Source organism: Pygocentrus nattereri, chromosome 4 (genome assembly GCF_015220715.1).
Source record: "Pygocentrus nattereri isolate fPygNat1 chromosome 4, fPygNat1.pri, whole genome shotgun sequence".
Taxonomy (NCBI): Eukaryota; Metazoa; Chordata; class Actinopteri; order Characiformes; family Serrasalmidae; genus Pygocentrus; species Pygocentrus nattereri.
In genome coordinates, this window is record NC_051214.1 from 44,310,373 (window position 1) to 44,325,872 (window position 15,500).

Genomic DNA, 15,500 nt, shown 5'->3' on the forward strand with positions numbered 1-15,500 from the left:
TCGTCATCACAGCTAAGTGTTTAACTACAAGCAAGATAGATGTATCAGTTCACTCAAAACAACTTGACTCTACATGATTCTGTGTAAACAGTTTTGTAAGTGTGTGCACAGAGCAGTGTCATATCATATGTCATATTATATCCGCCATTAAGCTAACTAGCAATAAAGATGGCCAATTAGCCAATTTAGACTGGCTAATTGGATTTAATGACGGGCGGCTCGGTGGGTAGCGCTGTCGCCTCACAGCAAGGAGGGCCTGGGTTCGATTCCCTGGCTGGGTGACCAGGGTCCTCTCTGTGTGGAGTTTGCATGTTCTCCCCGTGTCTGCGTGGGTTTCCTCCAGGTTCTCCGGTTTCCTCCCACAGTCCAAAGACATGCAGTCAGGCCAATTGGACGTGCTACATTGCCCCTAGGTGTGAGTGTGTGAATGATTGTCTTTGTCTGTCTGTCTGCCCTGCGATGGACTGGTGACCTGTCCACTGTGTATCCTGCCTTCCGCCCGATGACTGCTGGGATAGGCTCCAGAACCCCCCGTGACCCTGACGGAGAAGCGGCTTAGAAAATGGATGGATGGATGGATGGATTTAATGACTGCAAGCTATTCACCAAAAAGCACTTTTAGATGTTTTCAATAATAATAATAATTGAATAATTCTTGATTGAATTGAATTAAATAACTGAATAATACTTACTGTCCATATGAAATAATAGTAAATAATAATTACTGTCCATATTTCATTTATCATACTTCAAACGTCATACAGTATATTATTTAGCATTTAATTTCTTCTTAAATGCTAAATAATATACTGTATGACATTTGAAGTATGATAAATGAAATATGGACAGTAATTTATCATTCTTATCAATCTCAGTCATTTTAGAATATTTTAATCCATTCAACATTTTGGACATGTCAAATGTTTTTTTTTATTATTTATTGCTTTTAAGGACACAACAATTATTTGAAATCTGTTATGTTGTATGGAAAAAGATATTAGAATCATTTTAAGACACTTGTCTGCAAACAAACTGGGTTTAGACTAAAACACTGATTCCAAGTTCTTGAATGGTAGTCTAATTTATTTCTCCTTTATTATCAAAAAAATAAAAATCAAGTTGATTTTTTTAAAATCTGAGAATCATTATTCTGGTAGCTATCCTTTCTTACTGACTTACTTACTTACATTGAGTGAGGAGAGGACTGAGATCTGTAACATCTGAACTTTCAGAAGCATAAATAATAAACTTCCACCAAAGAGCACAATTTTTGTCTAGTTTATTATTATCACAGTAAAACTGGCATTGCCACATTTCAGATGAGCAAAATACAGTGAAGTGTGCATACTTTGAGTGCCTCAATATCCTTATTTTCAATTATGAGAACATATTAAATAAACTAGTGAGAAAAAAAAACAGTATGAGATTGCAAACTACACAACTTTTCTTCATTCTTCCACTTTGGATCAGGTCAACAGCAGATGACTAATCTTCTGAGCTGTTCCTGAGAAAATATTCAGCCTGCAACAGTTGGAAACTTACAGATTAATGTATAACAACAGATAAATAATAACAAAGGAAGCCAAAGAGAAAAGGAGAAAAGATTAAGGAAAAATAAAACAAGTACCAGAAAGTCGACAGGATCCTCAGGTTTAACCTTGCAGCACTCCAGCAATCCCTGGGTGAGTGTTGGTATGACGTACTTCATCAGGTAGTGCCTCATTGGTATGGAGCGAGTCTCTAGCAGCTCATGCTCCTGCTTCTTCACCTCCTTCACATTCTTGTTCTGGAGGAACACAAAGCTTCAGCCACTGCAGTATGTAATACATATGATAAAACAACACATCTAAAACTAAGTTAAGTAATATTTTTAGAAGACTTTATTCTTCTACTGTGCCTAAAGTGTAATTAGCCTTTATTGCTAGATAATAACTAGATTCTCCGTGGCATTCAAAAGGACTGCATTTACATTTTTGAGAATGGTTAATCAAAGGAATAGCTCAGTGAATAAAGCTATGAGGCTAATAATAAAGCTAACTAGTAATGGAACCTTTTAGCCGAATATTAAGCACTAAGCAAGCAATAAATCGACATAAAGATATTTGCCTCAAAATGCAGTAAGTAATGCATTATAAACTTCTATTACCTGTTAGCTATATCAGCTGTACAGCTGAAATGCAAAACTGAAGAAGCAAATGTATTTTTTTCTTTATGGAGCCCACTTTGAATGTTTTCCATGTATTTTATCTTCGGTCCACTTACATGTTGTATGAGCCACATTTAAGTGTTTCGATAATTTGTTCATATGTTCTTTTGTTGGCTTTGTGAGTGTGCGCCCGACTGCATGCTACCACTGGATATTTAATTTTGTATTTCTATTTATTTATAATAAATTTCCGGTGACATTTGGCATCAAATACTCTCTTTGGAATTCTTGGAAACCAACTGTGAGTCTGACACTGAATCTGTCTTCTCCTGTGTGGTAAAGACTATTGGAAACTCGAAACAAGGGGTTGCAGGACAAACTCAAACTGTTTTTTCCATTACACATGTTATATGAGCGTGTTTCCATGCACTTAATAATCTGATTACTGTAGAAAATCTGATTTTGTCAGTCATCTGCTTTTATATGCACTTGAGTAATCGGATAATGGGAAAACTCTGGGTCTGCATGAGTCAGACAATAATCAGGTTTCTGCTTTGCAACGGCCTAATAAATTCACAGAATAAGAGGTGACAAATGTAATGCAAAACTTAAACTTCATGCCCTGGCTTTAAAAAAAAACATCATGCTACTTTTCCTGAATGTATGAATATACATAAAAGATGAATAATATTTAAATCTCACATTTTGTTAAGCATGTATTTGGTTTCAGCGTCACTCAAAAAGTGTTTTGCTGCATCTTGCCACTTATTTCTAGTATTGCCATCTTTTGTGTGCAGACTGAGAAATCCGAAAGAAATCTGGGCAAGGGTTTACATGCACTGAGAAATTTCTAGACCTCACTCTGATCTATCACAGCATGCTGTTGCCATGACCCTTTAAATAATCAGACAACTGCAGAAATGCGATTATGATTGGATCATTGCATGTAAATGCACTCAATGTTTGTGTGGTTTGATGTACCAAAAATATTCATTTTTGCATGATAATTTTATAGCGATTTATCCTCAACAATCTACAAGCTATCATTGTCACTATGCCTTTAACAGTAACACATATATAAACGATCTCTGTCCTAACAAGCAATCTGGGTGGAAACATTCCTTAGAATATCAGCATTAATGAGTGGGACTAAACTGGTGCAGGCTGAATAAGAATATATATATATATATATATATATATATATATATATATATATATATATATATGTAATCATTTTGTTTTTCATGACATCACCAATAGGCTGTTTTTGCAGCTTACATACTACATTAAATATTTTTTAATTTACAAGAACTAGGGAGCTCCTTTCACTATGTTGTCCAAATATAAATAACTTGCCTCATACTGAAATGAAATGATACAGACCAATGACCAATGACAAAGCCGATTAATTTTCACCCATCGCCACATGCACAGTGTCTAAGCCGATTATTTTAACGGATCACAGGGGTTCTGAAGCCAGCGGTCACTTCCCACTGCACCACCATGCCACCCTCAACCCCAGTAAAACTTTTGCATTAAAAAAATTGCATGTTGAATTCCAGAAAGGTTTGGGTAAGAGAAGTATTTTTGACCATTCTAGCCTCTGATTTACCCATTCCTCCAGTACAACAGTCATTCTGGCCTTCTCCACTGCCTCTATGAGCTCCATCTCTGCTGCCTCCTGAATAAGCTGCTGATGTCTCTCCACAGCTCTTTTTCTCTCTTCCTCTGCCTGTTCCTTCTGTGTGGGGCCGTAGTTCATTGCCCCTCCCACCACCTCGATTATCTTCTCAATTACAGCCCGGTTCTCAGTATCATCGATGTTGCTGATCTCTGGAAAAGAACACCCAGCCCTGCTTGCATTAGAATTCCTTTAAATAAAGCAAACAAAAGTATGGACATGCTTGGCTCCAAGACAGCTGTTAGAGCTGTGGTGTTAGGTTCATGACATGGTTTTGTCCATTTTTATAAATAACAGTGTGTCATACTGTGTCAGAAACCACATAAGCAATGCTATCTGAGATCACTGATGTGTTTGGAGGCAAATGTGCAATGAATTAGGCATCCGGTTAGCACAACGCTAAGAGTCCATTACTATGGAGTTCAAGTGCAAAACTAAAGAAGCAAACTTCATGCACCAAACATGTCTTGGCTTGATTATACTTGGAGTAAGACAGCTAATATTTTCGTGCAAAGACACTGACACTCACCTATGTGCTCTGGATGGATCTCTAGCTCATCAAAATAGTTGAGCACTGTGTCATCCTCTGTGTTTGCCTCCCTGAATGTGGAGAGGCGCTGCAGAAACTCATCCTGAGTGTAGTGCATTTCCTCTGCTACACTCTGGGGGAGGTTCCGGACCCGCTCTTTCAGAAATTCATCAGTGGCGTCCAGTGAGAAGATGTACTCTGCAGAGAAAACGACCAATAGACCTGCTGGTGAGAGTGCTAAAGCACACAGAGCCCAGAATTATCACACAAAACATTACACAAATGGAGAAAATAACTGTGTATATACAATGATTTCAGAATCATATCAGTGATACTTTTTAGGCTGATATTCCAAACTGGCATTAGATGATGTACTTATAGTACTCTTGATGAGCAGAATGTTTAGCTGACGCTGGGCTACTGCCCTAAAATATCTGAATTTCATTCTTTTACCCACATTTGTAACCAACACCAACAGAACTGCAATGCTAATTCATGCAGATTTACTCCCAATTTCTACATTTTATAAAAAGTTTAGAAGTTGCCATCAATGGATATTTACATGAAAAATATCAAAAATCAAATATCAGTCTAAGATTCTGAAATCATCAAGGAAAATACTTGGTGACCATATTTAACCCCTATAAAGTTTGAACTGCAGGTGTATTATTCAGTTATTAATCCTAAAATGTACTGTTCAGTAATTACTATGAATTATTGGAAAACTACCATGCAATTAAATTTCTAGGTTCTGTAGTTATGTGAGTGATGAAAGAAGGCAATGTATCAGACATCAGGCAGCATATATCTAACCTATATCTAATGTAATAACTTTCTGTGAGGGAGCTTTTAGAGGCATTAAACTCATCAGATGTCTGGTTCCTATCACTACCACTCTGAACAATTCTAACTCAGCAACTTTCTCTATAACAAAGCCTTTCATACCAAACCACTCGGAATGACTTTGTTTAGACCTTAACCATTTAACTGCGTAGAATTTTGGAAAATTTGGTAGAGTTTTCCTTTAAACAGCGATTATGGTTAGCCAGTTAGTTAAGCCAACTGATTTTGAAAAGTAAAAGTAAGAACTGCCAAAGCTGCATGAAGTCAATCAGGATTTAATTTTCAACCATCTAATAAACCACCTTCTGTTCCTTCTGTCTTTCTGTTTTCTTGTCCGTCAGTCTGGTAAAATCAAACATTTGATTTGATCATGTTTCACAAAACTTTTCACATAAAAAGCAATTAGTTCCATGTAGGTTACAAGCAACTAAAGCTACATGACAGTTTGGGTTTATTTACCTGGAATTATCTTTTTGTTGTGTGGCAGCAGTTTGGATCGGGGGTCCTTTTCCATATCTTCATCTAAGAAACATTTGAAAAGTTACAAATGAAGAAAGAAAATCTATAAAATATATTAGAGAAATCCTTTCCTGCTTTCTCATGCTAACTTATAAGTGATATTAGAGTGGCTCACCAAAGAAGAGTTCTTTAGCTTGCTCGTATGTAATGGGGTAGCCGTCCAAAACAAACCCTTGATTTCTGCAAGGTTTTGAGTTGAGCTTCTCTCTGATGATTCGCAAAACATTCTCATCATCCAGCTGGTCTGTATGAACACAGATGCATACAAACAAACACACTTTGCAAATGTATGGTACAAAGTCTGAAAGTTTTAAAAGGCACATATCACGAAAAAATAAAGGAGTTTGAAGTAACATGAAAACACTGACAAACTTTTATAAAACACCATTCACTAACCAGTCCATACAGCCCATACTTAGAAACTAAGCTGCAAAAACAATGATGTCAAAAGAACCAACTCATTTACATATATCCACCTATTTTGCCCCACCCATTCATACTGAAATTCATTGGAGTGTTTCATGAATGAGGCACAAAACATGACAGCCAATCAGAACAGAACTCGTTTACATATACAGGTCTTAAAGGCACAGTAACAAAAACATCCTGTTTAATTCTAAGGGATAAAGAGAGGCTAAAAAAATGTAGAATGTGTCATGTTGAAATTAATTATGGCAAATAAAACCACATCAATGTCATAAGTGCACCTCTATGGAAAAAATTAAACATAAGAAAAATGTTGGACAAGAGCCCTTTAATAAATTCTTAAAAGAACAGAAAGAAAAACATACCTCCTCTCTGAGACAGACTGTCCTTCAGAGAGTCCAGCAGCTCCTGGGCCTCCTTCAGTGCTTCATCATTCTCGTTCTCTCCATCACTCTGCTGAAGCATTTCCTCCTAATATAAAACATTACACACATATAACCATATACTACCTTAAAACATGAACCAAGTTAATCTAATATTTAATATACAAATAATAATGTACCCCGCAACCCTGAGGGAGAAGCGGCTTAGAAAATGGATGGATGGATGGATGGATGGATGGATGGATGGATGGATAATAATGTATATAGTTTTAAGCTAGACCAAGCATTTTGGATCACACTGACCAGATGTTTTATTTTTTCCTCTGTGGCCTCCTTGACTGTAATATGATGGAGTTTATAATGTTTACACAGATGTGCTGCCACTGAAGTCTTCCCAACAGCTGGGGGGCCGAGGAGACAGATCTTGATTGGCTAGAAAAAAAGTAAGTTAAAACAATGAATACTGACTAATTTTTTAAATTAGACATTAACTTGGAAAATGATGCACCATAAAAGCTCACATTTCACCCTGACTCAGTTCCAATGGATTATTCTGTCACAAGTCATAGTTATTTTTCAAAATACTGAGTACCCAAATGTGACTGGAGGAGCTGTGGGACACAGCTGTGGGACACAGCTGTGGGACACAGACAACAAAAACAATACAATCTGTTTTACATCTGAGAAAGGATGTTCTCTGTAGAGGAAATGTTAACTTATTTTTAATTAGAACACCAACAAAACATGAAATTTAACCAGGGGTGTTCAAACTTTTGCATACAACTGTAATCTGAGGGGGGGCACACAAATGTTTCCATGAGACTGTAGCTTTTAATTGAATATTGGGACATCTACTTGTAACTGATTCTAATCATCACTTACAGATCGATACAGTTGCCACTGTACAACTGTTACTTAACTGTTAGTGAAGATGTTGTGGTCAAACTGCTACTTTGCACTAGTTTATGTGGTCATACTCACCAGAAGCCGTCTTGTCTGTTTGTACTCCTCCACAACACTGTCGATGTTCTCTATGATTCCAGATTCACACACCCAGCGCAGATTAAACATGTCTCTCAGCAAAACGGGTTCAATCCGGAGGTTCAGGCTTAGCTGATCTAAATCAGTTTGCTGTGGAAATATATCATTCAAATTGATTAAATAGTTTCATTTTTACAAATCCATGTTTATGTGCGTAATACTTTGTTCATACAACCTACAGAAAGCCTAATAATTAATAAGCAAAGTGTTGCTATGTCAAAACAGGCTCACTGTGAGTTCCTGAGTGAGGTGTGCATCATCTCTGGAGACTTTATTGACCTCTTCAGGACCCAGAACATATGAAATGGCCTGGAGGAGAATGCAGTCAAAATGAATTAGACACAAAAGACTTTAAAGCTATTCACTTGAAGGTCCCATGTTCTACATTTTTTGTAATTTATAGATATTGCTATCATACACTTATATGTGCTTTTACTTACCAAAAAAACATTTATTCATTTTTACATCATATTTCAAGCTCTCTTTATTTGTTAGAATTTAAACAGCCTGTTTTTGCTACTGTGCCTTTAAAACTGATATATGTAAATAATATGTAAAAATATATGTAAATATCTGTTCTGATTGATTGTATTAATTGTATTACTGATTGTATTGTTCCTCACTCAAAAAGCAGTCCATGCCAAAAAACTCCTTATAACTTCAAGGTGAGTAGGTATGGCTAAACTGCCGCAGGCTGTATGTAAATAGGCATTTTTGTGACATCACAAAAATACCACATTCAAAATGGTCTGTTTTTGCAGCCTAGTTTTGACATATGAATTGTGTGGACTGGAGACTGAACATGATATGATACATGGAACGTTTATATATGACATCAACTAAAAAAAAAGCTTTTCCATTAAATGAGTTCTTTAAGAAGACCATATGTGCAGTTGTTACCTTCACAATATCCTCAAGTGTATTCTTAGAGTCGTCCACAGCAATGAAATAGTGTGTTTTGGGTTTGTGATCGATGATGTTTTGTACTATACTGGAAAAATAGATTGTAGAGTCAATTTAGAATAAAAACAAATAAAAGACTTGCCTGAAATAAACTCAGTGTCAGTTTTACTAACCAAGCCAGATCGTAGACATGGATGGCAGGAGTGATGTTAGCGCCAGACCCAAAAACAGGGACGCTGCTCAACTCTCCAAGCCAGGATGCCTGAGACAGTGTTAAAAAGTGAAACCATTAAAAAGGCCAATGTTTATTTATATCACTACAGTTCAAACAGCTTCAACTACTGTCACATAGATGCCATCAATCTGATATATAGCACTGGTGTGAGACAGATACCAACAGAAAATGCTGATCAGATATCAGAAGGAAAAAGGAATAAATCTGATCTAACCCTGTAACTAATCCAGCCTAAAATTTCACAGAATTACTCAATTAATAGTTATTAACTAATTACTCATTAATAGCACAACATAACATAAACAAAACGGAAGTAGCCACAAGTAGGCTAACATTAATATAAAAAGGCAAGGCAAGTTTAATTTATATAGTACCTTTTATACACAGTTGTCATTCAAAGTGCTTTGCAAATTTTAATGGGAATAGAAATTAAAATCATGATTAAAACATGTTTAAAACAATTGATTTAAAAGAGAAAATCATTAAATTAAAAATCAATGTGTTCACTTCTTTTACTCCTAGTGAAACTCTGGCAGCTGTATATGGAATCATCTGAAGCTGTTTGTCTTTTTGGGAGTCCAGTTAGGAGACCATTACAGTAATCAATTCTGATGAGTTTCTTGCTGTACTCAGAAAATCTCTGATCTTGTTGATGTTATTAAGATGATAAAATGCTGATTTACTAACTGCTTTAATGTGACTGCTAAAATTATGAGTCCATTCGTACACCAAGGTTACATACTAGTTCTTCAGATTTTAGGGCTCTTGAATCCAGATAGGCAGCTAGTCTGTGCCTCTCAATGCTATTCCCAATAAAGTTAGCATAGTGTAGTCAGTATACTACAATTCCATATTTTTTTAATTACAGTTTCATTATAAAAAGGTTTTGTTTACAGTTGATGAAAAGTTTGAACACCTCTGGTCTAATTTAAAAGTGAAAACATCCTCTAGAGAAAAAGCTATCACAATTTGTATTTATATGCTTTATGAATGTTTAACAACAAAACAGAAGGTAAAATATGAAATGTGCCACACCTTTTATAACACATTATATGTTGAATATTTTACTAATATGTTAAATTCAGCAAATAAACAGTAGTTGTGCAGAAGTTTGTTCTCTGTAGAGGATGGGTTGCTTTATTTTCAACAAAACATGTCATTTGATCAGGGGTGCTCAAACTTTTGCATTAAACTTTGAGTCATACTTGTTGGCTGTGTATGCATTCTTGTAAGATTTGTTTGAGCAATTTGAGCATAATACTTTTAGACTGCCAAGTTACATGAAGTGCTTCAGTTAAAACCAGTCCATTTAAAATATTAGTTTTTAAAGAAAAATAAAGGGGTCTAGGTTTTACTCTCAGTGTTGGTATTAAAAGAAAAAAGCGGACCCTGTGATGTATGTGGTCTGAAGTTTGGCATAGTTCTGCTGTATCGACTGGATCTTCTACATCTCCCTAAGTAGAATCAGGGAAAAAAGGTAAAGCCTAACCCTGAGGACATTTGCTAAGAAAAGAAAATGAGCTAAAAATATTGCAGTACCTTGAAGAAATAGTGGAAAACACCCTCGCCCATCCCGTACTGCAGACCTGCAGCCACAACGTAAGTGGAGAGCTTGGACTTTTTCTGAAAGAGAAGGTTGGTTGGGGTAAAAAAGAAATTGTGAAATTGTGTTATTAAAAATGAACTAACAAATTAGATAAAGAGTGGCAGTAGCTGTGTTCTGACCGTCTTTCCCAACTTCAAGACGAGTTTCTCCGCACTGGCCTGTTCTTTGAAGCTTGGATGTGGTCTTTTTCGTCTGAAGTCGTCTTCTATCAGAGGAACTTCAGGATCATCCTAAGAAATTAAGTAATGAACATTGATACTGTGGAATTATGAAATGTGAAGACTTTTGAGCGATGCTGAAGGTGTGCATGATCTTATAATATATGAAAGATATTTCATGTGAACATCCCATATTTACAATGATAATAAATAGTGTTATTATTAGTGCTTTATTCATGTATTTTCTTTATTTTTTATTCTTCTTTCTTTCCTTATGAGGAAAATATGTTTTCATTCTCATCAAAATACATCACTAAGGTAGGTTTAGTTGATTTTCTAAGTGAAAATGAGTGAACGCATCCTCTACAAGGAACACATGTAACTGTATATATACATATATATACATATATACATCTTTACGAACAATATGTCTGTAACACTGCAATGTCCTTTCAGGATCAAGTAAGCAAGCAAGTTAGGTAGTAAATAGGTAAGTAAATAATTAAGTATGTGTGTTCGTTCAGCAGATAAACACTAATTGTACATTAAAATGTGCATAAATGTGTAACTTATTTTCCCTTTAAAATGTCATAAAAGGGGGGGGGGGTGCTACATCTTTTGCATATTACTTTATTTTTGGGATTTCTTCTTTGTATAAAGCAATAAGCTAATGCAGACTGCAATCTGTAGTGACTATTTTTTTGACAAATGTATATGTAATGAATGAAAGATGTGCTAGGAACAACGCTCACAGGATCAGCCGGTTTAGTCATCGCCCACGTCATCACAGTTGACACCAAAATGAACATTTTGGGAGATCTAAAGTGCTCCATTTCACTGTGGAGGGCTGCAACGAAAACATAAAATATTCAGTACAGCAGACCAAGGCACTCATACTTGGCTGTGTTTGTGTGCAGCTGCTACCTGAAACGGCCCATGTGGCTTCATCCGTCACTTCAGCATCCTCAGAGATGTTATACACAATAACATCACACTCCATCAGACGCTGTAGGAGCTCATCTCGGCTTAATGCCTAAAAGGATGTAGAAGAAGTGACAGCGTGAGTTCAGGTAAAGTGGGACCCTAAGCTCAGCAGCACTGAACTTGCTTTTGTCAGCAAAGACAACAAATGCTACTAATGCTGCTGCTCCAGAGGTGGGTAGCCTAAACCCACACTCAGGTACAATCAATGTCACTTTTTTCTGGAATAATGACTCAAATAGCCAAAAGACGTTGCTCAAAAATGTACTAAAGTACTGTGTAACTGAGAACTGCAGTGGAACTTGCTGTGCACCCAGCATCTATCAGTAAAGGGACTCAAGTTCAGCTCTTTTCTTCCCTCTTTGGATCGTTTTCGTTGTAGTAGTGCTTGGGCCTTGAACCAAAATACACTGATCTGCTTGAAGTATATAAACACAATCGGCATCTTCAATCACTAGTGACCAGTCAGCACTGCCCAGAATCAGAACGAAACAAGGTGAGGGAACATTGTCATTACGCTGCCAACTGCTGCAACAAACTCCCAGAAGAGTCAGATATGCTCCGAATGCAGTCCTGTTTAGAGACATTCTTGTTGTCTTGTGCCTTGTTTAGCATTGCATTTTAATTTCTTACAATCCCTCGTTTTATTTTCTATTTTATTGTCTTTTATCTTAGCACTTTACTTTCTTTGTAACTACATTTGTAAATGCCTTTCTGAGGTGATAGATCTCAGGCTGTCATAAGCTTTACTATTTAATATGATCTAATGCATATTTTCTGTGTTTGTGTGAAGCAGTTTGACTTTCCACTGCGTATGAAAGGTCCTATACAAATAAACTCGCCTTGCCTTTCCAAGACAAATGCTATCACCAGTGTAACATAATGAAATGAAACCCAAAAAAGGATATAGTAATGCAATGCCAACGACTAAAAAGCAGATCAATTTCCTCGCTTTCAAGGCAAATAACTTTGGCACATAAAAAGTAAATAGATAATCACAGTATATTATTTATCTTTTTAATCATGTCACGATTGGCCCCTCCCAGTCCAGTCCATGTGTTCATGCTGTTTTGGTTTACCCATGTGTGTTTGTTTTGGTCCAGCCCCCTCATTTCATGACTCCATCCCTGATTGTTGCCACCTGGTGTCCGCCTGTCCCTCGTTATCCCTGTTGTATTTGAGCTCTGTGTTTGCACTTTGTCTTTGCTGGTCTTTGTATTGGTTTGTCTTGACTCTGTTTGGACTGTCTTTGTGGTTTGTTTTTTAGTTTTCACTTATGTCTGTCCATCCTGAACTCGGCATCGATTATTGGACCCTGGATTTGCCCCTAATAAATCTCGCTTATCTCAGCGTATGCGTCTGCCTCCTCGCTCCCCGTCACAACTCACTTCATGTTCACAGAACTCTTGAAATACTAGAATACTAGAATAGAAATTTGGTGAATAGTTTTTCACAATGAAATCCAAAATGTATAAGTTATAAGTGTACATAAAATAAGACATGGCAAGCGATTCAAAACTTTTGAACAGTAGTTGCTGTATGTATGCTGAATATGAATAAATGTGGCTTCTAATTTCTAAATAATCCTGTTCTTGAGGTGGTTTGGTGTTAAATGGTTCACTGTAGAGAAACTTACAGACTCAGATTCATTTACAGTGGTGGTGATAGGAACCAGGGTTGTCATGTCCACCACCCCAAAATAGTAATTTTATTTACTATCCAGAATCAACAGTGAACCTACATGTGTCTTCTGAGTTTTATGCGTGATGCTGAAAATGGTAAAATAGTCATAAACCTGAAAAAGGACACTTTCTCTGGGGACTTTTTTGCCTTACATGTATCCCTTTGCCATAAATGGATTATAAGTTTTGTCATAAAACTATCACAAAACTGTCTCAGGCTTTAGGCAGAATGTTTATAACCATTTCATGTAAAAACTTTCAGAGAGGGAGCTTTTAGAGCTGGACGTCTGGTTCCTATCAGAGGTGGATGAAGTACAAAAGTCATGTACTTGAGTTAAAGTAGAGATACCCAAGGTAAAATATTACTCCAGTAAAAGTAGAAGTCCTTACTCTAGACCTCAACTTGAGTAAAAGTACTAAAGTATTTACCTTCAAATGTACTTAAGTATAAAGTAAAAGTACTAAAAGAGTAATTCTGGCTCTGATGTCCTGTTATCATTTTTATAACCAGACTGGCTTCATGAACTCATTTCAGGTGAAAGTCCTCCAGCGTCTCTCTTGGTAAACCAGTATTTTAATAGAACGTCATTAATTAGTGACGCTGACGTCTATTAAAATGATCAGAAGCACAAAACACTGAAGGTAAACAGTTTCCATCAGGGAGAACCGAGTGGCTCTGAAATCACTTTTTACACACAAGCAAAGTTTCAGTTTAAGATTACTTAGTAAATTAGTTACAAGTTGAATAAAAACTGGCTTTAAACTCAGAATCACAAATAAGTTTCCTTTACTGTGTTGATCTGTAGGCGTCTGTTCATAAACATAAACCAGCCCAAACTAATTTACTATAAAATGAAAGTGTAGAAATTCAGAAAAAAAGAAATGTGTCAGTCACGACTGCATATGTGGACATATTTCTATATTGTGCTCTATTTACACAAAGTTAGGTTAGTTCATCATTTAGGTGACGCATGTGCTCCCAAAGTTTTACGCTGCTGCGCTGACGTTGAACCGTGTGCTGCACTGAGTCGGTATGACCAACAGGTCAAAACCAGCTCAGAACAAAGTGACCGCTGGGCCCTGATTGGTGCTCTGGCTTTGCGCTTCTTTTGTTTTGACATGTTACGTTTTTATACACACAAAAACAAAAGGAACGACAGATTTCTCAAAATGTAGGAGTAAAAAGTCAAATATTAGACTCTGAAATGTAGTGGAGTGAAAGTAAAAAGTGGCCCAAAATGGAAAAACTTAAGTAAAGTACAGATACACGAAAAAAGTACTTTAGTACAGTAACAAATTACATTTACTTAGTTACTGTGAACCACTGGTTCCTATCACCACCACTGTTAACAACTGTGACTCAGCAGGTTTCTCTAGAGCGGAGCATCTCACATCAAACCGCTCTGAATGATCCCGCAACCAAGAGTCGATGGAGCACTCCTGCTCACAGGGTTACCAGAGGGGGGGGGATCCCCTTTCCTGCGAAAGGGATTAAAAAAACACCCAAACAAACGAAAAGAAAACCTTACCGAGTATTCTTCAAGCGCAAAGCTTTTCACTTTCTCGTTTTCATTTCTAACGGTTCCAACGATTTGAAACCGGTCGTCTTCTACGTTTTCATCTTTCCTGGAAACTTTATTCTCTTCCTCTCCTTCATCCTCCTCCAGAGACCCACCGACAGCGCAGGTGGAGAGATACTGACAAACACAGCGAAAAGAATAATCACCCAAACGGCACCTAGCCCTGTGTTTAATAGCTAAACTGTATGATATCTTACCTTAGCGATGTATTTTGATGAGTATGAATCTATATTGTTGATGAAAATCCGTTTAGAGTGCTGAAACTCCTTCGCCATGTTTCCCCCCGTTGCTAAGCGAAATGGTCTCGTCCGTCCGGTTGCTAAGTTAAACAAACTCAGACGTTCATTGAATTAGTTTAAAAGGGAAATTCAACTAAATGTTCAAAGTTTGGACAGAATTAGATAGTTGAGATATAAACAGCGCCACTCAGAATCGTTTGTCGTTAAATGCTCCGTTCTAGAAAAACGTATTGAGTCAGAATAGCTCACAGTGGTGATGATAGGAACCAGACGTCTGAAGAGTTGAATATACATTAAAGGCTCCCTTTAAAGGGCTTATGAATGCAACACTTGATGTCTACGGTATTGTTTGACAGTTTAAAAAAAAAAAAAAAAAAAAAAAATATATATATATATATATATATAAAACATATATATATATATATATATATATATATATATATATATATATATATATATATATGTATAAAAAAAATCATAGCAGAGAGGTGCACAGATGGCGTTGTGAGGAAGTACACAAAGAAATATTTTTTTTCCCATTTCTTTCT

The 15,500-nt window shown here is 36.6% G+C and overlaps 1 protein-coding gene across 1 annotated transcript; it reads right to left on the reverse strand.

Annotated features, from left to right (window-relative positions):
- Positions 1-1,262: 1,262 nt before the first annotated feature.
- ak7a (adenylate kinase 7a) lies at positions 1,263-14,995 on the reverse strand. The gene is made up of 18 exons (XM_017695635.2): positions 14,911-14,995; positions 14,663-14,830; positions 11,395-11,503; positions 11,223-11,317; positions 10,432-10,542; positions 10,246-10,329; positions 8,645-8,733; positions 8,469-8,559; positions 7,800-7,877; positions 7,509-7,658; positions 6,831-6,959; positions 6,510-6,615; positions 5,834-5,962; positions 5,659-5,721; positions 4,357-4,554; positions 3,759-3,979; positions 1,628-1,786; positions 1,263-1,521 (listed from the first exon to the last, which is right to left on the reverse strand). Exons 1-18 carry the CDS (start codon positions 14,986-14,988, stop codon positions 1,486-1,488), a joined length of 2,094 nt encoding a protein of 697 aa, XP_017551124.1. The 5' UTR covers positions 14,989-14,995; the 3' UTR covers positions 1,263-1,485.
- Between the last annotated feature and the right edge of the window lie 505 nt (positions 14,996-15,500).